This window comes from Leptonychotes weddellii, chromosome 16 (assembly GCF_054177405.1).
Source record: "Leptonychotes weddellii isolate Sample4059 chromosome 16, ASM5417740v2, whole genome shotgun sequence".
NCBI classification, from domain to species: Eukaryota; Metazoa; Chordata; class Mammalia; order Carnivora; family Phocidae; genus Leptonychotes; species Leptonychotes weddellii.
Genome location: NC_138384.1, coordinates 32,518,663 through 32,545,644, shown reverse-complemented (window position 1 = coordinate 32,545,644; position 26,982 = coordinate 32,518,663). Strand labels below are relative to the sequence as shown.

The following is a 26,982-nucleotide window of genomic DNA, read 5'->3' as shown; positions in this document are numbered from 1 at the left end:
AGGCTAAATCTAACTGATGAGTACCTTCCCTAATAAGACTTCTGGACTTCCAAACAGATTCAGCCACTGGGGTGAGGGTGGGGGGTACCTGAAATAAGGGAAATTACTGTCAAGTTTGAATATTAATATTAAATTGAAAAACAAAAATGCAAAAGCATTTAGTATAAATCAACTATAAACAGTTATCACTTACTACTAGAAAAATTAAGAATTTAAGTGTATTTCACAAACTTCACAGAACAAAAACTTATACCACACTATTAATCTATTAGTTTCAATATTAAGGTTTATTTTTTTTCCAGAGTGAGATTAAGTAACAATTTAAATAATTATCTGTATGTATAAATGAACATCCATTCAGATAAAACATTACTGCTTAAAAGAGGCTACCTAAGAAATATTTTGTATGTAATAAATATATTTTATGTTTAGGTTAACAGGCACCATCTTGAGAGCAGAAAAGGTATTTTTAACCAATAAATAAATTACATTCAAGAAAACAAGATGTCTATATCTGAAGTATGATATATCCTTAAATGTTTTTCTTCATATAGCACCCAAACTTCCCAAATGTCTAGAAAGTATCTCCCAAAATATAACTCATACCTTAAGTCATAAAAATAAAGGCCAAGAAAAAATCAATTTAAGACAAAATGTACAGTTTATATTCTTAATTCCCCATTCAATAAAATATCAATTGCCAATTTATTAAAAGTAAATGAACTGTATATATGCAATCTGTTAATGCTGAAAATCTGAAATATAATATTTTTAAAAGTCACTCTTTCTCAAAGTACTTAAAATATTGCATCTCTGGTGGCAAACCTGAAAACTATCAAGCATTTTATTTCCCTAGTTTTCATTCTTTCACTCCCATTTCTATTCCTTTATCCTTTAACAGCCATCCATTGTTTTTTGTTTATTTTTTTGTTTTTGGTAAATATACTTACTTACATCCCAAACACAAAACACTGACAATACTCCTTGGTAAACAAGGAAATCCCAGAACAGTCCAAGCCTACAGCTTTGCTCCCAAAGTGTGGCACAGGCTAAATGACAGAGAAAAAAAAACAATCAATGGCCCTTATTGATGCAGTCAGAATGCTCCTGAGAGTCCACAACTGTTTGAGAATTTGCTGATGTAATCCTGAAGACAGTATCAACATATTTTGCAGACAAATATCAGAGAATAAGTCTTTGATTGATAATTTTTCTATTTATTTCTGCCAAGGCGACTGAAAACACGAAAGCCTTTTCATCAGAGAGGTTAGCATAGATGTCAATTTCCTTTTCCTGTTTCTCTGTTAAAAGAAAAAGAGAAAGCTTAATGTAAGTGTGGTAATTAAAAAATACTTTTGAGGCTTTCAAGTATCTCTTTAGATGACAATAAATATACATAATACTAACAACATATATTACATGTTATACAGTATCATGCTACTAAACTGAAATTTTTTAAAAATGACACAAAGGAGTTATTGAAATGCCATGAACTAAATGGAAACTGTATATATATATATATATCTCTCTCTATACACACCGTCTATAATATCTATATCATTTCTGTAAAAATCTCAAGTATTTCTTTCTCTTCACTAGGATGAGCTTACTGTCCAATCAAAATGAATTTTCTCACCCGAAAGATGGTCCCTTCTGAACACCAATAGTGCCTTTATGAATATATTAACTTCTTTACCTTAGCCCTGCTATAGAAAATAAGAATAACCAACATTTAATTCTATTTTTCCCTCTCCTGATTACAAATGCAATCCAAGTTCATGGTAGAAAATTGAAAAGTACAGAAAAACAAAAAAAGAAAATAAAACCCATATATATTATCCCAGAGCCAGCTAAAATCACAATAAACATCTTTGTGTATTCTGCCAACTTCTTTTTTCAGACTCTTCTATGATCGTACTTTTGTCTTTTTTTGTTTTGACTTTTTAATCAAAGTTAAATATATAGAGTCAAATCATTTTTATTCAACCTGTTACAAAATATGGAAGTCCTCCTTCTCTCATGCACGTTTCCCATACTCCAAGTGCAACTACTTTTTTTCAGTTGTTTCTTTTCATTTTTTACCTCTCTAAGCAACATTTTTATGTCCACTTCTTGATTTTAGGCATTATTAATTAATCTTCCACCATGAAAAGTTAGTATTTTATTGTTTTCCGTATCTTAAGCCCCGTAGTGTTCCTATCCCATCTTCCCATTACAATTACATCACAATTTAGGCAAGATCAATATTCAATGTTTACATTATTCTTCTGACTATGTAAATGATTTCACTTTTCCTGCACATTGTTTTTTTCCTGAGATTCTTTCTCCATCAGCTTAGTTTTCATTACTAATGAGTTGTACAGATCTTTTAGAATGTTTACACATACTAGATATTATATCAATTTTATTTTCTTGAATAAGTCTCTCCAAGTCTTCTGCTCAGTCTGAAATGGTTGATTTCTAGACCTGCTACACAATTATCATCAAGATCTCTCTTCAACATCATGCTGGATATAAACATCTTTCTCTTGAGTTGGACCCTGTGTCCTTGGATCCCAGGACACTTTCTTGGTTTACTTCTTCCCTTTGATGCCAGGATCTTGTAGTAGCTTCCTGAGAAAGGGAGTACAGGTAGCAAATTTTTTGAGACCCTGAATGTTAGAAAGTATCATTAGTCTACCTTCATGCTAATTCACAGTGTGGCTGACTAAAGACTCCTAGATTTCCTGAGTAGTACGAAGGCAAAAAATTGGCTTCCAACTAATGGTGCCACTGTTTTAAAAAGAGCCAATACCTTTTTTTTTTTTTACAGCTATTTAAAACGTTATTGTTAAATTTACATACAGTGAAATACACAGATCTTAAAGTACAACTGGATGAGTTCTGACAAAATATACATCTACGTAACCCACACCACAATCAAGATACAGGAAATTCCTCATGCTCCTTTCCAATCAATTCCTCCCCACCTCATCAGCAACTACTGTTCTGATTATATCACCACAGATTCATTTGCCTGTTCTTAGACTTCATATAAATGGCATCATCTAGCATGAACTGTTTTGTGTCTAGCTTCTTTCATTCAACATGTTTTTAAAATTCATTGATGCTGTCTGTTCATATATGAGTAGTTTGTTCCTTGCTGGGTACTAGTCCACTGTATTAATTCCAAATATCACTTTCTTTTCTTGCTCTTTTTTCCCTGAGCACTTGAAGGAGTTTCCCTTTAACCAAAGAGATAGGATTTATGATGATAGGCTTTGGCATAATCTCTACTTTTAACCATCCACTGGTCTGGGAATTTGGTGGACCATTTCAATGTGGAAACTCAATGTCCTTCAGGTTTGGAAAAATTTCTTGAATTATTTCATCGATGACTTCCTTCTCCTCCATCTTCTATGTTCCTTTTTGGAACATCAGTTATTTATAGATGTTGACTTCAAACTGGTCCTCTAAATTTCTTATCTTTCCCATTCTATTTTTTTTTCTGTCTTTCTTTCTCTCTCTCTCTCTCTTTCTTTCCTAGAGAGAGGGAGAAAGAGAATCCTAAGCAGGCTTCCCACACTCAGCACAGAGCCTGACATGGGGCTCAATCTCACCACCCTGAGATCGTGACCTGAGCCGAAATCAAGAGTCGGATGCTTAATCGACTGAGCCATCAGGTGCCCCTTTCATCTCTTTTTCTATTTCTCTGCATTCTGGTACAATTCTTTAATTCTGTCAATAAACATGTTAAAGTTTTTCATTTCTGCAATCTTTATATACACACATATTTTTTTAGATTTGTATTTTTAAAGTTCATTTTCTAGGTACTTTTTTGACACCTGCTTTTCCATTTAAATATCATCTTGTTCTTGTTTCATGACTACAATATCTTCTCTTGCTAAAAACATTAACAATAGTTTTAAGTTTTTCTCTTTCCTGCAAAATCCTGTTTTATCCAAGTTATTGTTTTTTCCCTGTTGTTTGGTCTTAGCCTTTCATATAGATGCTTTCTTCTGTATTTCTGAGTAATTCTTGATAATATGCTCATATTTAAGAATGGGATCCAAAAAGATGATGAGCTCATACCTATCTGTGGAGCTTGACTGTGATCACCAATTTAGGATGATCTGACTGGGCCATTTGTGAAATCCCTAATGAAAGTTCCTTATATTAGGCCTTTTCTCTTGGGTTTTTCAGATTTCCTAGAGAAGATACTGCTAATTCTCCTACCTCGAAGATCCAAGCCTGACCACAGAACTCAGTATTTACTATCTCCAATTTTCACGTAATCTTCCTGATCTCAATATAGTATCCCTGCCCTCAGTGACACCTGGTGTTCCATTAAATCAGAGAGACTGTTTTGTTTTCTCTTTTTGAAAGGATAAATTTGGAAGGAGGGGAAAATGAGGTAAACAGCCCTAGCAGGCCATTAAGAAACAAGACTTCCAAACAATCTCATTTTTAGCCTCACCTTCACCTCTACACTTCCAGACATAACTGATGCACAAATTCCTGACCTTAAGGCAGCTGTGTAATAAAAATCATTTTTTTAATTAGTTTTTCCCAAAGGGGCTGACAGTTTAGATTTCATGGGTCTACTAAAGCAGTTATCACTTTCTAGAATTCTGCTGCTTTTCCCATTCCTTGTCCTTGTGAAATTTGGTCCTTTTAAAAAAAAAATCCCTTTACTATAATATTACTAAGATTTGAGGATGATGGAGAGCATGGTGTGGTTATTCAATCTACCAACTTGAACTTGAACTCTACATAAATCTTGTATGTTCATTAATAAGATATTCAGAATTGCCCATTATATTTTAATCTAAATGTCACTCCTACCTTACTAATATTCAAAATAACCATACTCCCCTCATATAAAATGAAAACTTATCTTAAACCAACCAAAATTTTTAAGTTTAATGGTTTGTTTTTATGATTGTATAAAAATATTTTGCTATCTAGATATCTAACAAGCTTTCCTTTTCCATTCTTTCTTCTTCCTATTCTTTTTCAAAATATAGAAAACAAAGTCAATTAAAAATGTGTTTTTTATACATAAACTGTCCTTACAAAAGGTAAAGCTTGCTTCAAAGTTTTCAAGTACCCTATGAGCAAGAAATCAATAAAAACTGAATTACAGTAAATAGCTAGTTAATACTAAGAAGCATATGAAAGAAGTCTATTCTAAAATACATAGAGATTTCAAAAGTTCATATTTCTTATCCATATTATATTTCGGGAACATGGTCTGCCTCAAGGGTTGGTAAAATACAGCCCAAGGTCAAATCTGGCCTGCCACCTGTTTTTATAAAGTCTTACTGGAACACAGCCAGGCCCATTTATTTACATATTGTCTATGGCTGCTCTCCAGCTACAACGACAGGGCTGAGTAGCAGCAATAGAAGGCTGTATGGCCCACAAAGCCTAAAATATTTATTATCTGGTTCTTTACAGAAAAAGTTTGCTGACCTCTTCCCCACCCCGCCCCCATGGCCTACATGAAAAGATTCCAGTTTATTCTACAAAAATTGCTTTGAGCACCTTCCTGTTTGTATTAAAAATAAATCAAAAGCATATCTTACTCTAGAAATAGCTTAAAACTTTTCTATTAATAAGCTCAAAATATCAGGAAAAAAAAATGATAGCTAACTAAATTCTTTTCTCAAGTTAACATGAATAAAAGTTCAGACCTGCACATACAGATTCCTAAAACAACTATCTAGATTTCATTTCCCCAACTAAAAGACTGTCATTATCTGTTTGCTCATCTCCTCTCACTCACCACCAGAAGCATTCCTTCTCCATTCTTTGGGTTATACTCCCTTTACTTCAACTGAAAAGAATGTCCTGTTTTCTGGGCCAAGCAGTATTTCTCTGGATTTTTTGTTTTTTTCCTGCCTAGTTTCCCTGCTGAAGCAGTTTTTAGCATAGATTTTTCTGATCATCCCATGTTAAAAAACACATTCAAATTTAGAAAATAACTCAAACTCTCTGGAAGAGCAGCATAAGAGAAGGAAAAAGAAAATGGAGTACTATTACCCAAGGAATTACGGAATATCTAAGTATTCTTCAAAGAATACAGTCAAATATGATATAAGCCTTATTCCTTTAGCCATACAATACTAAGACACCATTAACTCTGAAAAAGCTAAAGACAGCTATACCGGTGAAGTTATTTTCCCTAACAGTCATAACTTTACTGAAATAAAAGCATACAAAGCAGATAGAAATGGTAAACAGGTTAAAAAAAAGTCTCAATGTCTAAAATAAAAGAAATTTACACTTATGCTTGAATATCTAAAACTGAATGCCTGAAAAAGCAAAGCATAACTCACCAACAAGATAAATTATAAATGCATTTCACTGAAGATGAAATTATTTTGATAGATGTTTTTAAGTAATTATAAAGAGCAACCATCCCTTTTTTCCATTAATTACAGGCTTGAAAGTCTCAATTGTAAAAGATATTCATTCATGGCCATACAGGGGTTCATTATCCTAGTCTAGTCTCTCTACTCTTGTGTCATCTCTGAAATTTTCCAGATAAAAGGTTTTTTAGAAGATGTATAAAAAGAGAAGCTGAAGTTTTAGTTAATGTGTTAAAAACAAGTTATTGGCAGACATACTACTTATCAGAAGAAAGGAGAAAATCTATAAGGAGAAATATGAATATATTTTGGACCAAGAAGAATTTACCTAACTATCCAAAAGCTGCCTCAAAGTAGGGAGGACATAATGAGCAATTTAAAAATTCATACTGAAGAATACTTTCAATATTAAATTTTAAAACTCATAGTGTAACAGTTGGAAATAAGTCTAACAACTCAGATTTATCTTTAAAAACAAACAAAAAAACAACCATTTTAACAGGCTTCTCTAGGTTGTCATATACAAATTATCTCTGAACTCTACTATCATCAGTTTATAGCAAGGTGAATTTTACCTAATTTGAGCCTTTATAGCTTTGCAATAAGAATTAAATTCTGTGATTTAAAAAAAAAAAAAAGCATCTACCCTGGAGGAAATGTTTTCAAACTAAAATAGGAGTTGTGATTTTAAGTCCAGGAGCTCAATGCCTACCAAACACTTTCTTTACTACTATCTAATTAAGATCTAGAAAAATTTAATACTTGAAAAACAAAACTGCTTGGATTTATTCATACCTCTTTCTTCCTCATGTTTTTTGGCAGATGCAGTTTTAGGTCTTCCTCTTCCTCGTCTGATATGATCTGAATGGCTGTTACTTCGAGACCTCTTTCTGTTTTCTAAATCCTTATTTACTGTAGAATTTATCTTCTCTCGCCTAACTCTCTCTGTTCGCCTCCTCTTGGCCTCATGCTTGTTTTCTGTATGGATGAATAAAAGTGATATATTTTAGGGCTTAGCAAGAACTGTTTGCCCAAGTTCTCATTGTCTTCTTTTTCTTTCTAAATAGCACTAGAGTTTTTGCTGCCTGGCATATTTTATAAAACTACAACCATAACATCTACGTTCCTCACACCCACACAGGAAAAAAAGAAATTCAACAGAATTCAGATCCTCATTAACTCATGAGGTAGGAGGAATTGTAACAAGACCAGTTTTTTTATTTGGCACCTTTAATTTCAGCCCCTACATGTTCACATAATTTCACAGCGATCTTTCTGCCTTTTTCCTTCTCTCTGCTTCCAAGCTAAAAATGGTAAAGTATTAGAAATTCCATTCCTTTTTGCCCCCTACTCAAATTATAGACTGAAATATGTCAAATATACAGAAGCAAAACTGATCTTAGTCATAATACGTTAAGGTTACCAATAAAAAGCAAACAGAAAACATCCACAGAAAATATAAAAACACTAGGGAAGTAATAAGTAGTTTTCACTTAGCCACAGATGAGATCATTTCTGACATTCTCAGAGCATGCAGATCCCTAAATGGAATAGCAAAAGGGGAACTTTACTCAATATGGTGATTTAATTAATGCCAAGAAGCCATCCTTCTCACTCCAAACAATTCAAAATGTTGGATAAGGCAAACAACAAATTAAAAAAAAAAACTTGCTTTAATACATACCTGAACTCAAAAGCAACAAAGAAAATTCCCCAAATACGTAAAACCACAATGGTAAAGGGCCAAAATAAATAAAATTCATATCCCAAGAAGGTAACAAAAGATTGTAATATAAGTATGCTTAATAGGCTAGTGTAAAATTAAAAAAAAAAAAAACAACTTTTAAGTAAAATGGTAATGGTTATTTCGAAATGCTATACCCTTAGAGAATTAGTTAATTCTAATCTCAGATATATACCAGATGATGCAAGAACACTTAATTATTCCAGATTGCAGGGAAGTTATCAAAGACAACCAGGGTCTTGTTAAAGGACTAAAGGGCTAACTTGAAAAGGCTCCCCCTGGCCACTTTACGACAATTCGAGCATCAACACAAATAGTAACTGTAATAATAAATTGGAACACCAAATATACTTAACACTACGAGTACATGACATTAAACTAAAAAAACACAAGCAAAAACTACTTGGCCACCATAGGAAGATGCTAAAGAACCAACTCCCTATTTTGAAAGCTTAAATAGAAAGAATAAAGCATTTATCCTGCCTTTTCTATTCAAACTGTACCACTCACTGGGTAACCAAAGGACAGATAAAGAGAAGTTTCTAATTTAAGAATTACTGTGGCTAAAAAATGAAGAATGATAAAATCAAAGTATCACCATTTTTCTTAAAGATTTTATTTATTTATTTGAGAGAGCAAGTGAGCACAAGTGGGGGAGAGAGGTAGAGGCAGAGGGAGAAGCAGGCTCCCCACTGAGCAGGGAGCCCAACGTGGAGCTCGATCCCAGGACCCCTGGATCATGACCTGAGCCAAAGGCAGACGCTTAACCGACTGAGCCACCCAGGCACCCCAAGTATCATCATTTTCAACCAGAAATGAACTAAAGGATGTAAGTGCTGAACATAAATAGCTGCTAACATTACAAAAACAGAGACAAGCAGACTTTATGTGTCACCTGACAGAATACCTAACTATTAGGTAGTCTTATCAAGAAAATCAAATCCCATCAAGCTTTTGAATCCAAATTACAATTTACAGGAAAAATAAGTCACTGGAGAAATGTGTTATCCTACATTCCTACACCATGAAGACCCAAATAGCACATCCAGATGTACATGTGATAGCTTCTTCAACATACAATTTGCAAGGAAAAAAAAGAAAGAAAACAATAGATAAAAGAGAGCTAAAAAAGACATTGCCCATACGTAATGTGTGGACCTTACATAATCTGCTTTTTAAAACTTTATTTTTTTTTTTAAAGATTTTATTTATTTATTCATGAGACAGAGAGAGAGAGGCAGAGGGAAAAGCAGGCTCCCCGCTGAGCAGGGAGCCCCATGCAGGACTCGATCCCAGGACCCTGGGATCATGACCTGAGCCGAAGGCAGACGCTCAACCATCTGAGCCACCCAGGCACCCTTTTCAAAACTTTTTTAAAAAGTTTTTACGAGACACCTGAAAACATCAACACCAGTTGGGTATTTAATATTAAGGAATTACTGTTAATTTTAATTGTGCTTATATTTTTAAAGGTCTATCTTTTAGAAACATATAATGAAACATTTATAACAAATTATATGAGATTTGCTTAAAAATAATATGCAAGAGGGACACCTGGGTGGCTCAGTCGGTTAAGCAACTGCCTTCGGCCCAGGTCATGATCCCAGGGTCCTGGGATCAAGTCCCGCATCGGACTCCTTGCTCAGCGGGGAGCCTGCTTCTCCCTCTCTCTTCCTCTGCTTGTGCTCTGTCAAATAAATAAAATCTTAAAATAATAATAATAATAATAATAATAATAATAATAATAATATGCAAGGGAAAGAGTAAACATGGGTATAAATGGGGCCAGGTTGGCCATTTTCCTTCTGCTCTTGTGTATGCTTAGAATTTCTCAAAAAAAAAAAAAAAAAAAAGTTGAAAGAAATAGTGATAGGTAAAGCTTTTTATAATATGCCTTTTCAAGTTCAACAATGAATTTAGGTTTGTTCCTCCGGCTACCCACCCATCTCTGCAAACTTCTCAAAAAAGAGCTATCTGTACTTTCTGCCTTCAATTTCTCACCTCCCATTCACTAATCAATCCACTCCAATACAGATGCCCACTCAATGAAATGGATCAAGAAGGGCAAAAATCTCTGTTATCAAATCTAACAGCACCTGTCTCTAATCATCTTAATACCATCTCTCAAAAATTCAAAAAGATGACTACTCTTTTCCTTAAATTATTCTTCACTTGATTTTCAGGTTTCCAGGTATCCCATCTCACCAGTCATTCCTCTCTATCTCCTTTTGGTGTCTTCTCCCCCAGGTTCTTTCTCATCTTTAATATTAAAGCCTAGGACTCTGATCTGAGCCCTCTTCTCTTACTTAAACTCTGTCGAGATAATCCATAGATCCAAACATTACACTCTATGATTGATGATGGTTCCAAAATTTATACTTTCAACTCCGACCTCTTCCCAAAGTTCCAGACTGCCTACCCAGCAGCTTCACTCTAGTATCTTACAACGATTTCATATGTATCAAAAAATCACTCTTGATTTTCCCTCTTCCAAAGCTTCATTATATTAGTAAATAGTATTACCCAATTGCAAAAGCCAAATAATTTGTAATTATCTGGGACTCAGCCTGCTGCTTCTTATATCATCACAAATGTCCACAGGTACTCCTTGCAAAATATATCCACAATTTCTTCATCACTCTACGTTGATGGGCAACATCCAAACCAAATGCATTTCCTACATAACTGCCAAAATTATCTTTAAAAAATTCAAAAAAATTCAAACTGCATAGCTCCCCTTCTAAAATCTTTCATTAGCTTTTCACTGTATTTAAAAATAAAGTCAAACTTCCTTACCAAAGCCTACAAGTGTCTATAAGACCTGACATTTGCTTCTCTCTCCAATCTTCTCTCATACTGCAACACTCTGTTCACTATACTCCAGACATGCCTTCCTTTTAATAAAACAAGTTCCTTTCCTCCCCTTAAATGACTGCACTTGCTAATCCTTCTGCCTAGAGCTCACATCCCAAAACTTTTAATAAGACCACTTATTTACTTCAAATGTTGATTTATAGGTTACCCCTGAGCCTTACAGCTCAAATTACTTTTTATAATCTAATACTATGTTATTTACTTATATGCTCAATCCATTAGAATATAAACTCCATGAAAGTTGGGATGCCATTTGTCTGTCTCATTCACAGAATCTAGAACGTCATCGACACACATTAAGTAGTGCTGAATAAATAAAACTTATTTAGACGGAGCACATGCATCTACCGTCCCCTTTCTGGAAAATCCCACTGAAAAGAGAATAAACACGAGTAAAGGTAAAGAGAAAAAGGAAAATAGGTCTGTACTGATGGAAACAAGGAAAGGATGCTACCAATCACCCGAAATTACAGAATTACAGCAAACCAGCAAACTCACAGATTCTGATTAAGAAACCAGAATAGGGGGCACCTGGGTGGCTCAGTCGGCGAAGCCTCTGACTCTTGATTTTGGCTAAGGTCATGGTGTCAAGGTAATGGGACTAAGCCCAGTGTCAGGCTGTGCTCAGCGGGGAGTCTGCTTGAGATTCTCTCTCTCCCTCTGCCCCTCCCCGTGCTCATGCTCGCTCTCTAAAATAAATAAATCTTAAAAAAAAAAAAAAAGAAACCAGAATAGAAGACACTACAATCCAAAACAGAAACAAAAGATGGCTCCTATAGAAAGGAGAGCTGTTCTTCCCCAAAATACTCCCAGGACAGAACAAAAAGTACAAATAAGAGAGAGCAGGCCACAGAGTGATCATCAAAATACTTACAGGACTACTGCAGAGCAAATGACATAAGGAAGTAAAGCTCTCAGGAACCAAGCAATGTTCCAAAGAACTATGAACCTCCAAAAAATAGAAAACACAAACAAATGGCAGCTCCTCATAAAAATGAAATAATATAAAGAATTTCACATTCTCTCCCAGGATGAAGCTTTCCTTATTTTAGCCATGATGGAATTCAACAATGTCTCCCAGCTCGTGTAATCTACCAATAAGCTCCTCCCAACTGTAAACTAAAGAGATCTATAGTCAAAATAGACCTTTAAAACAGTGTAGGATATGGGGCGCCTGGGTGGCTCAGTCGTTGAGTGTCTGCCTTCAGCTCGGGTCATGATCCCAGGGTCCTGGGATCGAGCCCCACATCGGGCTTCCTGCTCTGCAGGAAGCCTGCTTCTCCCTCTCCCACTCCCCCTGCTTGTGTTCCCTCTCTCACTGTCTCTCTCTCTGTCAAAAAATAAATAAAACCTTTAAAAAAAATAAAAAATAAAACAGTGTAGGATAGTCATGCAAGTTATCTACACTGATAAATCAAACCATTTATGAGTATCAATAGGCAATTAAGGATTACCAGCAATTTAAGGAAAATTAAAAGTGTAATAGAGAAGAAACAAGTTAAAACAGGAGGAACAAAGGTAGTTCAAGAAACATGAAAGAAATAGGGGTGCCTGGGTGGCTCATTCGGCTAAGTGTCCTGTCCGACACTTGGTTTCAGCTTGGGTCATGATCTCAGGGTCATGGGATCCAGTCCCACATTAGGCTCCATGCTCAGTGTGGAGTCTGCTTGTCCGTCTCCCTCTGTTCCTCCCCTGCCCTGTCTCTCTTTCTCTCTCAAATAAATAAATCTTAAAAAAAAAAAAAAGATAATCTTAAAACATTCTAATGCATAACTTCGAGACATCTGATTGTACTTTATACCATTAAGAATAAGATTCTTTTGCAAAAATAGAAAGCTCAATCCTAAAATTCATATGGACTCTCAAGCAATGTGAAATAACCAAAAGAATCTTGAAAAACATTGCCAAAAGTCTCACACTTCCTGATTCCAAAACTCACTACAAAGCTACAGTAATCAAAAAAGTGTGGTACTGCCATATGACAGATATATAGACCAAGAGAATAAAATAGAGAGCCCAGAAATAAATCCCTGAATATACAGTTCAATGATTTTCAAAAACAATGCCAAGATGATTCAAGGAGAAAAAGATAATATTTTCAACAAGTTGTATTGGGAAAACTGGATATTCACATACAAAAAAAATGTAACTGGACCCTTAGTTTATACCATATGCAAAAATTAATCCAAAATGGATGGAATACCTAAATATTACAGCTAAAACTATACAATGCTTAGAACAAAAAGAAGGGAAAAGCTTCGGGGCGCCTGGGTGGCTCAGTTGGTTAAGCGACTGCTTTCAGCTCAGGTCATGATCCTGGAGTCCCTGGATCGAGTCCCGCATCGGGCTCCCTGCTTGGCAGGGAGCCTGATTCTCCCTCTGACCCTCCCCCCTCTCATGTGCTCTCTCTCTCTCATTCTCTCTGTCTCAAATAAATAAATAAAATCTTAAAAAAAAAAAGAAGGGAAAAGCTTCACATAACACTGGACTTGGCAATGATTTCTTGGATATGACAATGAAAATACAGGCAACGAAAGAAAAATAGACAACTTGGATTTCAACGAAATTAAAAACTTTTGTGCATCAAAGGACAGTATCAACAGAGTAAAAAAAGGCAATTCATGGAACGGGGAAAAATATTTATAACATTTATCAAATAAGGGATTAATATCTAGAATAAAAAGAACTTCTACAACTCAATAACAACCCAATTCAAAAATGAGCAAAGAACTTGAATAGACAGAAGACAGGCAAATGAAAAGATGTTCAACATCACTAATCATTAGAGAAATGCAAATCAAAACCACGTTATCACTTCATACTGATTAGAATGGCTCTTATCAAAAGTCAGAAAGGCAATTCTGACACAAGCTACAACATGAAGTCTAAAGACATTATGCTAAAGGAAACAAGTCAGACACAAAAAATAAATGCAGTATGACTCCAAATAGGAAGTAACTACACTAGTCAAATTCACAGGTACAGAAAAAAGAATACTGGTTGCCTTGGGGCAGTAGGGAAAAGGAATGGAGAGTTATTGTTTAATGGGTATAGCATTTCAGTTTGGGAAGATGAAAACATTCCTGAAGATTAATAGTGGTAATCGTTAAGTACACAATATGAATGTACTTAATGCCACCAAAGTGTACATTTAAAATGATTAAAATACAGGGCGCCTGGGTAACTCAGTCAGTTAAACATCTGCCTTCGGCTCAGGGCATGATCCCAGGGTCCTGGGATCAAGTCCAGCATTCAGCTCCCTGCTCAGCAGGGAGTCTGCTTCTCCCTCTCCCTCTGCCCCTACCCCCGATCATAGTCTTTCTCTCAAATAAATAAATAAAACCGTTAAAATGATTAAAATACTGATTTTATGTTATGTGTAACATACCACAAAAATATGAAAAAAGATTCAATGAAAAAAAGAAGAAACCAGAAAACAAGATGAACTGCTCAAAATTAAAGTGCAAAAGACAAGCTAAATAATGGACACCTCTGAAAGAATTATAGTAGAAAAGGAAATCAATGAAATTTCCTGGAACACCCCCCCCCAAAAAAAAGAGAGAGAGAATAGGTGACAGTAAGTGAAGAGAAATGAAAGAAAGATCCAAGAAATCCAATACTCATCCATGATGTAATTACTAATTATCTACCCATTATTCATTCTCCCTTCTTCATTAAGAACAGGATGTTCTAGGGGCGCCTGGGTGGCTCAGTTGGTTAAGCGACTGCCTTCGGCTCAGGTCATGATCCTGGAGTCCCAGGACTGAGTCCCACATCGGGCTCCCTGCTCGGCGAGGAGCCTGCTTCTCCCTCTAAAACCCTCCCCCCTCTTGTGTACTCTCTCTCTCTCTCTCATTCTCGCTCTCTCAAATAAATAAATAAATCTTTAAAAAAGAAAAAAAGAACAGGATGTGCTAATCAAGAGGGAACTGGGCCCAGCTAAAATATATACATTCAAAGACTCTCCTGCAGATGAAGTGGCCATGGACTTTTGTTCTGGCCAATGACAAATAAGTGGAATTGGGTAAGGTTTCCAGCACGATTTTTTTTTTAAGGGGGTAAGCATAGCTGGCATGTCCCTTTGCCCCTTTGCCCTTCCCTCTTCTTCTTCTTGGAATGCTTAAGAGATTCCTGGAGGTACAATAGCTACCTTGTAACAATGAGGATGAAATCTCAGGACAGAAGAAAGAGACCAACCTAGGTCCTTGATGATACCATTGAATCACTAGTCCTGTACTGCCAACTTCATCTTTCTTCACTAAATAGTGAAAAAAAAAAACCCCACAAACTATTTGTCCAATCCAGTGTCAGTCTCTGTGGATGGTAATCCTGATATATCATCCAACAAGTATGCAATCAGTATACCAAGAGGAAGAGAAAAAGACAGTAGGGAAAAAAGAAATAATAGGTAAAAATTGCTCTAAACTGAAGATTTGAGCCCTCAGATGGAAAGGAAGAATGAGAATGACATTTAAATGTGAGTACAGGACTCCTAGGTGACTTAGCCAAGCGTCCTACTCTTGTTTTGGCTCAGGTCATGATCTCAGGGTTGTGAGATCAAGCCCCAGGATGGGTTCCATCCTCAGCCGGGAGTCGGCTTTGGATTGTTTCTCTCCCTCCACCTCTGCCCCTCCCCCCACTTGCATGTGTGCACACACACACTCAAAAATAAATAAATACATCTTTAAAAATAAAAAACTAGGGGTGCCTGGGTGGCTCAGTCAGTTGGGCGTCTGCCTTCGGCTCAGGTCATGATCCCAGGGTCCTGGGATCGAGCCCCGCATAGGGCTCCCTGCTCAGCGGGGAGCCTGCTTCTCCCTCTGCCTCTGCCTGCAGCTCTCTCTGCTTGTGCTCTCTGACAAGTAAATAAATAAAACATTTAAAAAAATAAATAAAATAAATAAAAATAAAAATAAAAAAATAAATGTGAGTACACAGTAAAGGCCTTTCACACAATGGAAAACAGGAAATGTACCACCACATAGCTTCTATGAAAAAAATTTTTCCAGGTCTGAAACAACTTTCTGGAAAATTTATTTTAGAAATAAAAATACATGAATTAAAAAAAAAAATGATACTGAAGAAAAATGGGATTATCCTAAGAGTACAAAGGAAAGAAATCTTAGGGACGCCTGGGTGGCTCAGTCAGTTAAGTGTCTGCCTTCAGCTCAGGTCATGATCCCAGGGTCCTGGGATCGAGTCCCGCATCGGGCTCCTTGCTCAGCAGGGAGCCTGCTTCTCCCTCTCCCACTCCCCCTGCTTGTGCTCTCTCTCTGACAAATAAATAAAATCTTTAAAAAAAAAGAAAGAAAGAAAGAAAGAAAGAAATCTTAGTATGACAACTATGCAGCAGACCTAAGATCAGTCAGTCTTAATTAGAAGAAGTCAGAAGATTCTACAAAAAAGTCTTAAAAATGAATATACTCATCATTATACAAACTGTATGAGTAAGAACTTAAAAGTATAGGCAGAGGTAAATAAAGGTATGCATTCTTCCACCAAAGGCAAAATAAAAACCTAAAGCCATGTCCCATATATGAATGTAGAGCAATTTTAAGTGATTAGCAGGTAAGAAACAGTGTTTTCTGAAATAACAAAACCAAACCTTCATTGTCAAGTAATTCAGAATTGAGGACCACTTACTACTAAATTAATGTTCAATCACTGAGTTTATAAAAAGTACTGACAACTGGCAATAATCATTTCACTTTTTTCTCTTAACGAAAAGTGAGTATGTCATTTATAGACTTCTTGGCTTATTTATCAGCCTTTGCCTGCTAACTTACCTTAGACAATAATTTGAAAAGTAAGTTTAGGTTTAAATTTTTTGTTTTTTTCCTTCCCCTAATTAAAAATGAAGAGGTTATTATTTATCTGACTAAACTTAATCTAAAACTCATACCCAGGGGTGCCTGGGTGGCTCCGTTGTTAAGCGTCAGCCTTCGGCTCGGGTCATGATCCCAGGGTCCTGGGATGGAGCCCCACATCGGGCTCCCTGCTCAGCAGGAAGCCTGCTTCTCTCTCTCCCACTCCCCCCTGCTTGTGTTCCTGCTCTCACTATCTCTCTCTCTCTGTCAAACAAATAAATAAAATCTTAAAAAAAAAACAAAACTCATACCCACTGAGAAACATACAAATACTAAAAAGCTATTCCAATGTCTTACTGTTTTATCTTTTTTCTTACCTTCAGAGAAGTCTTTTATGAACTAGTATGTCATTTAGAATTTGTTTACTTTTTTCTTTATAGTTTTTTATAATTAAAATTTTTAAAGGAAAAAGGTATATCCATAATTATTAAATGCAAAATGGCACCCTTGATGTCACAAAACACCTGGAATAGCCATCAGAAAAAACAAATTTAGGGGTGCCTGGGTGGCTGAGTTGGCTAAACGTCCAACTCTTGATTTTGGCTCAGGTCATGATCTCAGGATGATGAGACTGAACCCTGTGGCCTGCTCCGTGCTCAGCAGGGGAATCTGCTTTGCTCCTCCCCCCACTCTCTCTCAAGTAAATAAATAGATAGATAGATAAATACTTTAAAAGAAAGAAAGAAAGAAAAAGAAAAAACAAATTTAAACATCTGAACAAAGCAGTTTGTTCTCACCAAAAACTGTTTCTGTCAGAATTTGGTGACTGATCAAGTATTTGAATGGTGCTCAAGGTTTGGTCTACAGTACAGATACTCTCAATTTTACGAAATACAGTATTTCCTTTAATCCCTTTTTAATTTTATTTTTTTAAAGATTTTATTTTTAAGTAATCTCTACACACAATGTGGGGCTCAAACTTACAACCCCAAGAACAAAAGTCATGTACTCCACCAACTGAGCCAGCCAGGAGCCCCTTCTTCAATCTCTTTTTAAAGAAATTGCTTCAAATTGACAGTTTAGGACTTAATCTCAAGACTATTTTTTAAATTCTTAGGCTATCATTCAATTTAGAAATGAAATCCTACAAGAACAAGACAGTTAATTTTTTAAAATTTTCTCCATTTAATACTGGCCCCCCAAAGAGAGTAAAAGAAACAACACATACCTAACTCATTTGGGAAGTTGTCAAAGAATTATTAATTGCCTTGAGGTTCTATGCACTCCTACAAAACACTGAGCATTTCTTAACACAGATTTATTTGTAACATTCATCTCTGCCCCTCATCAAAACTAAAAAGCTTTTAAAAAATCCTTTGATTTCCGGGCGCCTGGGTGGCTCAGTTGGTTAAGCGACTGCCTTCGGCTCAGGTCATGATCCTGGAGTCCCGGGATCGAGTCCCGCATCGGGCTCCCTGCTCGGCAGGGAGCCTGCTTCTCCCTCTTACCCTCCCCCCTCTCGTGTGCTCTCTGTCTCTCTCATTCTCTCTGTCTCAAATAAATAAATTAAAAAAATCTTAAAAAAAAAAATCCTTTGATTTCCATAATAAATTTTGTTTATTTAAATGTATTTTCAGCTAGACAAAATTCTATACAAGTCTAGTGTCCTACCTCCCCATTTCTACTGTGTTATGAAGATACACAGATAATATATTTGAAAAATGTGAGTTTTGAGCAATTCAAGCTTAGATAAATCTGACTTGACAGATTATTTTCCTCCTACATGTCACATGTCACAAAGTTACTAAATTTCAACCCACTGAAATTTAAAATTATCTTCTATAGCTTTGATTTCACTTTTAAAATAAGTTCAATCTGAACTTTACAGATGGCTCTTTCTTGTTTTAAATGTTTAATTACATAAATAGAAGTCTTCCTTGATTCCTTCCTCATTATTTAGTGATCTATCCATCTATGCATTACATGTAGAAATAATTTTGTGGGGTCTTAAAAGCAAATGGAACAGAATGACCACATGATACAGCAATTCTAATTCTGGGCATTTATCCAAAGAAAATGAAAACACAAGCTCGAAAAGATATATGCACCCCATGTTCACTGCAGCATTATTTACAATAGCCAAGATATGGAAACAACTTAAATGTCCACTGATGGATGAATGGATAAAGGTAATGTGGAGTTTTATTCAGCCATAAAACTGAAATCTTGCCATTTCTGACAACATGAATGGACCTTTAGGGCATTATGCTAAGTGATATGTCAGACAGAGAAAGATTAAATACCATATGATCTCATTTGTATGTGGAATCTTAAAAAACAAACCAGAACTCATAAATAACAGAGAACTGATTGGTGGTTGCCAGAGGTGAGAGTTAGAGGGGGAGGAGGAGGTGAAAGGGGTCCAAAAGTACAAACTTCTAATTATAATATTAATATGTCATGATCGTGTAACATACAGCCTGGTGACTATAGTTAATAATACTGTATTGCATATTTGAAAGTTGCTAAGAGTAAATTTTAAAAATTCTCATTACAAGAAAAAAATTTTGTAAAACAAAAATGAATTCATGCAAGTATTGTTTTATACTTTTCCTTAAATTAACTTTGTTTTACAGATTTTTCCATGTCAGTATATAAAAATCTGCATCATTCTCTCTAATTAGCACATACTGTTGTTCCCTAAAAGATGTACCCTACTTAACCATTTCCCTACTGATGATATTTGGCTTAATTTTCTGCTATTATAAACAGTGTTGCTTATAAATCCTAATAAATATTTCACTGTGTATTAAAAACATTTGTATCTTTAGGATACATACCTACTGATAAAAAGTCTAGATTCTAGGTTATGTGCATTTAAAACTTTAACAACTACTGTCAGACTGTTCTGCAAAAAAGCTGTGCTGATTTACAACCTCACCACTAGTATGAGACTTTGGATTCTGCCATACTCATAAAAGCTGTTGGAAATCCTTTACATTTTTATCAGAATGTGGGTAAAAAGAATGGTATTTTAACTAAACTGCATTTCCCTGATTATTAACGAAGTTCATTATCTTTCCAGATATATATTATCCATTTTCATTTTCTGTGTATAAATTCTCTAATTAAAACTGAAATGTTCTGGATCCCACTGACAATGTTCAAGTACTTGATAAGCTATAGAGATTTTAAAAATTATGTACTCAATCTCCCACATACTACGAACTATCCAAGGCAAATCTTTACTTTTAAGAAATTTAATTGTAGAAATGAATATTTGAGTACCTATAACATACTAAACTCTGTTTACATTAGCCACATTCACGTGCACTTCATCTACACTTCAATCCTCTAAGGTTTATACTATAAGCCTATCTTATATTCAATAGCAGCTGCTCACAGAGGTTAATTAACTTGTTAGAGAGTGACAAACTCTCTAACTGAATCTGAAGCCAAGGTTTCCAACCCCCATGTCTGACTATACCAAATTGTTCTCTAGGCTTTGAATACTCTTAACCCTTTCTCCTTAAAACCTTTTCCTCCTTTAGTTTCTATGGCACAGTCTACTCCTGATGTTCCTCCATCCTTTTAAACTTTTCTATTTCTTTTGCTGGTTCCTCTTCCTCCTCCAGGGAATTTCTAGGCTTTATGTCTCATCTTTACTTCAAGGTCACAAGACCACTCTCAATAAACAACAGACCTTAGGAAATTCCAAATGTAAAATAATAATGAACTGCTTCTTACTCATCACTATGACTTACGTAACACCATTCTCCATTGGTTGTTCTCCTATAGCTGACATGTACATGTACATCTTCTCAGTTGACCTAAACTCCCTCCCTAATAACCTGCACCCTTTAAGACTGGAGTTTGCCACAGTTCAGTCACTGAACTTCCTCTTCCTACCCTACCAACCCTCTGGGCACAAGCTCATCCATTTCTATGAGATCAACTACCATCTATTCACTGATGGCTCAAAAAATTTACCACCAGTTGAGGCTATAGCTTAAGCTTCAGACTATATGTCCAACTGGGAAAAAAAATCCACATGGATGATATTTCATAACCACACCCAAAACTTAATTCTTCATCTTTCCCTCAAAACTTGTCTTCCTTTTTATATTCCCTTTCTAACCAGTAATCCAAGTCATTGACAGTAATTGTAAAATTCTTCCCTCTGGTTCAAGTGATTCTGACTCCTTAATACTTGCAGCATCTGTCCCTTCTCTCTGTCCTTGTTGGGTATCTTCTTTACCTCATTTCTCACCTGAACCACTGGTATAGAGAAGTGGTTGAAAATATTTGTTGAATAAAAAAAATAAACACACTTGTCCTGCTAAGGGCACGACCATGTCTTACTTATTTTGGAGACCCGGAACTGAGTTGACACGCCACCCCAGATACCTACTGAATGATCATTCCCGGGTTCTCATACCTGAATCAAATGCTTAGGGAATAAGACCCAGAAACCCATTTTTAACAAGCTGATTCCTATATAGTTATCCAGCAAAGTCTTTATTCTCATGATGAAAGGGAACAAACTCAAACAAAGGCAGAAATGGAATTAAATAACTTTCTTGCCACTTCTATATAGACCTAAGATAAAGAGACCTCTCACAGACATAAATATAAATAATTCCTGAATCACTTGCTACTATAACCTAAGCACTAACTCAGCATTCTCACTCAGTTAACATACTGCAATAGCCCGCTTCTATCTTGTATTCCCAACAAACTATTCTCTAGACAGCAGCCAAAATGGAATTTCTAAAAGACAAATCAGAGCATGCTACCTTTTCCTCACTCCATCCTACATCCTAGGAATAGTTTGTCCTCATATTTTAAGAAGAAAATCCAAAACTTCTTATTCTGGTTTACAAAGCCCTACACAATCTGGCCTCTATCCCTGTGGCCTCATCTCCCACACTCCCCTGCTCTTACTGTCTACACTGCAACCACATAGGCCTTTTTGTTCCTAAAATATACCAAACTTTTTCCAGCCCTAAAATTTTTGCATTTGCTATTTCATCTGTCAAGAATGTTCTTCTCCTTGATCTTATCATGGCTAGCCCCTTGTTTCAATTCAGCCTCACTTTAAATGTCCTTCTCAGAGAGGCCTTCTCCAATCACCCAATCAAAAGTAGCCTTCCAGACACATGCTAGGACGGCAATCTCTTTTAATTTCCTACAATGCATTTATCACAAGCTGTTTATTTGTTCATTGTCTATCTCATGCCCACAAGAATGTAAGCTCCATAACAGCAGTGAACTGCCTTAACAGTAGATTCATTCATTATGCCCAAGGCTTAGAACAGTGCCTAGCATACAGCAGGCACTCAAAATTTATTTGTAATCAATCTACTTATTTGGAGATCATCACTATTCTGATTTTATCTAAGGATAAACAACAAAATTTCATCTTTTTGAATTTCAAAATTCAATCCACTGAATAAATCCAATTTGTCTACATTAATGGGCAAGTAAAATTCCAAAAAAATTATTTTTTAGATATTCTAAATCAGAGAATTATAAAAAATAACCAGTATGTCTAAAAATTATATTCACCTCAAAATCAAGTTATATTTTTCCAGTCACTAGTCCAAAAAAATATTTTAAGTCATTATAAATTTTACTAGCACTGAGGAGGATAAAACCAAATGTCCATCAACCAGTGAATGGGTAAATAAATTGTGGTTTATCCATATAAAGAGCACTACTAAGCAGTAAAAAGGAATTAATTCTTACTGATATACACAATGATATGGCTGAATCTTAAATTATGCTCAATGAAAGAAGCCAGGCAAAAAAAAGAGTATATACTGTATGATTCTATTTATATATATTTTATTCTATTTATATATAAAGTTCTAGAAGCAATGACAGAAAGCACATCAGTGGTTATCTGGTTAGCAAGGACAGAGTAACAAAGGGGAACTAGAAAACTTTTGGGAATGATGAACATTATTCATTATCTTGATTGTGGTGACTAGTGTAATCATAGGATAAAACGTATCAAACTGTACACTTTAAATATGTGCAATTTATTGAATGTCAGTTATACCTCAATTAAATTACTTTTTTATTTTTAGAAATCAGATCAGATCACTCCCTTGCTTAAAACCCTTCAATGGCTCTCCATCCTTCGATAATAAAAAATAGAAAATTTGCTACAAGATTTATCAGCATTATAAGGGAGTTAACATTTAAATGGAATGAAGAGCAAACTAATGTCATAAGCTGATTTCCAACAGCTAATAAAAACCAAAGGCATACTTCAATAGGTTTTAATTTTTAACTTCAAGATGTAAATAATATATTCACAAAAATTAATTTTACACTTCTAAATCAAAAAGCTAAGTATGTGGTAAACTCTCACAATTACCTGTAGAAGGTGGTGATTTCTCTGGGTGTTTTGCATTTAAAAGTTTTCTGCTAATAAATATATAACCACAAGGACACGATTTACATGCAACAGGAACCTGTACAAAAATAAGAAAAAGTGTATTATTACTATTTTTCTACTAAATTTCTCAGTGTTTATGTAGTCTCCTGAACTGAATGATAAATTACCAAAGTAGGAATCATAGATTTATTTAAACCCCACCTCCTTACAACAAATTGAGACTGGTATTGTGTCCTACACATCTTCACATTCTCCGAATGCTTTACAATACCATGTACATAGAAAATGCAGGATAAACATGTACTGATGGTAGTGACCAATAGAAAACCATAACAGAATCAGAACAGGGGAAAATATGTGGAAAAAAGGTAGTATTTCCTAAAATATCTGTTTGATGGCAGTTTATTAGCACCAGCTGGAAAAGGGAGCGTGGTTGGGAAGTAATTAAAGTAATCCCAGCATAAGAATGAGGACTCAACTGGAATAGTGAGAATGGAAATGGAGAAAAGGTAGATGTGCCAGACATTTCAAAAGGGAAAAATACTTCCACTATTTTCCCAAAGAGAACAAAAACACTAATTTGAAAAGATATATGCACTTCAGGTTTATTGCAACATTATTTATTAATAGCCAAAATATGGAAGCAACCCAAGTGTCCATCCATAAATAAATGGATGAAGATGTGATACACACACACACACCAGAATATTACTCAGACATAAAAAAGAATGAGATTTTGCCAGTTGCGACAACATGGATGGATCTAGAAAATATTATGTTAAGTGAAGTAAGTCAGAAAAAGACAAATATCATATGATTTCACTTATAAGTGAAATCTAAAAAACAAAACTAATGAACAAACAAAAGCAGAAACAGACCCATAAATACAGAGAACAAACTGATGACCCCTTGGGGGGGGTTGGGTAGGGGATAGGGGAATAGGCAAAATGGATGAAGGGGAGTGGGAGGTATAGGTTCCTAATTATAGAATGAGTGACTCACTGGGTTGAAAGGTACAGCACAGGGAATACAGTCAGTGGTACTGGAATAGCCTTGTATGGTGACAGATGGTAGCTCCATTTATCGTGAGCATAGCATAACCTATATAGGGTTGTCAAAACACTATGTTGTACACCTGAAACTAACGTAACATTGTATGCCAACTATACTTTCTTAAAAAAAATTTTTTTAAAGGGAAAGTACTGAAAATGACTCTGGTTCTAATAGGAGAGGGCAAGATGCCAATTACCACTGACAAAAAAAGAATAGTTTACAACTACTACTCTGTGGGGCAAAAGTATAGCACAAAACAAAAGAGAATATAGGAGGAGTCAAGATCTAGGATCTTTTAGTCTCAGCTCCAGGAAGGACATTGGATAAAACACTTAAGCTCTTCAAACTTCTGTTTCTAAATGTGTGAATTACAAGTAGCTCCTTTCTCTATTTCAAGTCTATAATTTTTCAAAAGCCAAATGTTATTAAAAATCATTTTTTTTAAAGATTTTATTTATTTATTTGACAGAGAGATAGAGAGCACAAGTAGGCAGAGTGGCAGGCAGAGGGAGAGGGAGAAGCAGGCTCTCCGCTGAGCAGGGAGCCGGATGTGGGGCTCGATCCCAGAACCCTGGGATCATGACCTGAGCCGAAGGCAGCCGCTTAACAGACTGAGCCACCCAGGCGCCCCTAAAAATCATTTTTAAAATGTTTTGATTTCTTCGCAATCATTTCACTCATATTAACTTTTTTTCACTCATATTAACTTTAATATTAGATCCTTGAAATCAAGACATGTTCACCAAAAACCAGAAATTAATCTCAACAAAAAGTACTCACAGAATATTTTATGGTCAGAAAATTGCAATTCACTTTGTAAGATAAATTCCATTTGCCCATTGTTCTGCTTGTGTAAAAGTTTAGTTACAATTATAAAGCTTTTTATCCAGGGGTACCTGGGTGCCTCAGTCCGTTAAGTGGCTGACTCTTCATTTTGGCTCAGGTCATGATCTCGGGGTCCTGGAATCAAGCCCTACATAGGGCTCCATGATCAGTGGGGAGTCTGCTTGAAGAATCTCTCTCCCTCTCTCTCTACCCCTCCCCCCACTGAGTGCACTCTCTCTAAAATAAATAAAAATTAAAAAATAAAACTTTTTATCCATGTATGTAAAGAATGCTTCACAGTCTGAAATATAAATACTTGATCTAATTAAGCTTAATTAATATTTTGGCAGAATTCTTTTTCTTTGCATAAAAACACTGAACAAAGGATCTCTAGTTTGCATTTAAGAAAAATAACAATGAATCTTAAAAAAATAATCAAACTCCAATAGGTCAAATAGCATGCTTTATTAAGAATGTGATGAGATGGGCGCCTTGGTGGCTCAGTTGGTTAAGCGACTGCCTTCGGCTCAGGTCATGATCCTGGAGTCCCGGGATCGAATCCCGCATCGGGCTCCCTGCTCGGCAGGGAGTCTGCTTCTCCCTCTGACCCTCCTCCCTCTCATGCTCTCTGTCTCTCATTCTGTCTCAAATAAATAAATAAAATCTTAAAAAAAAAAAAAAAAAAAAGAATGTGATGAGATTCTTTCATGCCAGGACAGAAAATGAAATGTCACATTTTTTAATACTGTAAAATGCACCCAAAATAGATGTTTGTCATTTTTAAAATTTCACATCTTCATAGAAACTAAACTCAAAGGTACTGACTCATTTCCTTTATACTTACACACATCATTAAGGACATTCACTGTAATATAAATTGTTTTAAATTAATGTTATCCAAAAAACATAGAAACATGATGCTCTTATTCAAAAGATCCTTTGCTATTCCACAAGCATTTTCTTCCAGCTACTAAAACTGAACAAATTTAAATTTAGGTCTCTGTCTTATATACAAGAAAAATACATAACGCATAGTCTAAATTAACAGAGGGCTGCACTTAGGTATCTGAGACATGTACATATGGCTTTGGGATGAAAGAATGCACAAACACTAATTGATAAGCTGATTTTCATTCCTTAGAGAGTGTTTTATGATCAAGAAACATTTATGTGCCTGAGCTAAGTCACCCTAGAGTCCCTTTTAAAATGGAAAGTTCCTTCTCCCAACCCCAACCGTGAAAAAAAATACAACTAACCACCACCACAACCCAAATCCTAGAATTATTAAATATGGTGGGCTTCAGTAATATTAATCTCTTTACAGTGTAATTCGGTTTTAAAACAAAAAACCCTACATTTCCTTCAAATTTCAGTTGTAATGCCAAAGATGACACTAACGAAAGCTCTAATGCTATACTCTCAGGGTTTTAAAATAGGGAAAAAAAAAAGTTTTGTTTATTGATGACTTATTGCTCATCAATTTCTCCCTTGAAAAGTACATTCAGGTCGTTTTTATGTTTACAAGTAAAACAGCTAAAAACAAGTAAAAAGTTAAAAAAAGGGTAAAAAAAAAAGTGTAAGAAACAAGATCCTGGTCTTATACTGTTCCACTGATTTTTTAAAAGTTCAAAATAACCACATTATAGAGAACTCATTTACATTCTTGCTGCTAAGAGAATCAAAGTGACCTACAGTAGACATGTTTGCTACATAACACATAAAATTTCCTATGAATAGAAAAAAAAAGCCACTCTATTTAAAAAAATTAAGGCAGAAACAGAAACATACACAAAAGATACCAGACAACTAACAAGAATCCTGAATATTACTACATACAAAATGGTTCAGTAATTTGAGCTACTGGATGTGAAACCTCTCGAAAATGAAAAGTATTGTGGTTGAGATGTTTCAGAACGGTAT

General features: G+C 35.4%; 1 protein-coding gene across 2 annotated transcripts in view; it reads right to left on the bottom strand.

Annotated features, from left to right (window-relative positions):
* Nucleotides 1-268: 268 nt before the first annotated feature.
* LOC102742931 (UPF0547 protein C16orf87) overlaps nucleotides 269-26,982 on the bottom strand; it is a 29,422-nt gene continuing 2,708 nt past the window's right edge. The window contains exons 2-4 of one of the 2 annotated variants that reach the window (XM_006729694.3): nucleotides 23,164-23,260; nucleotides 7,149-7,331; nucleotides 269-1,301 (exon numbers count right to left, since the gene is read on the bottom strand). In XM_006729694.3, the coding sequence (XP_006729757.1) occupies nucleotides 1,183-1,301; nucleotides 7,149-7,331; nucleotides 23,164-23,260 (399 nt within the window). In that variant the 3' untranslated portion in view covers nucleotides 269-1,182. The remainder of the gene's footprint in view (nucleotides 1,302-7,148; nucleotides 7,332-23,163; nucleotides 23,261-26,982) is intronic. The other variant, XM_031024139.2, reaches the window with a different exon arrangement.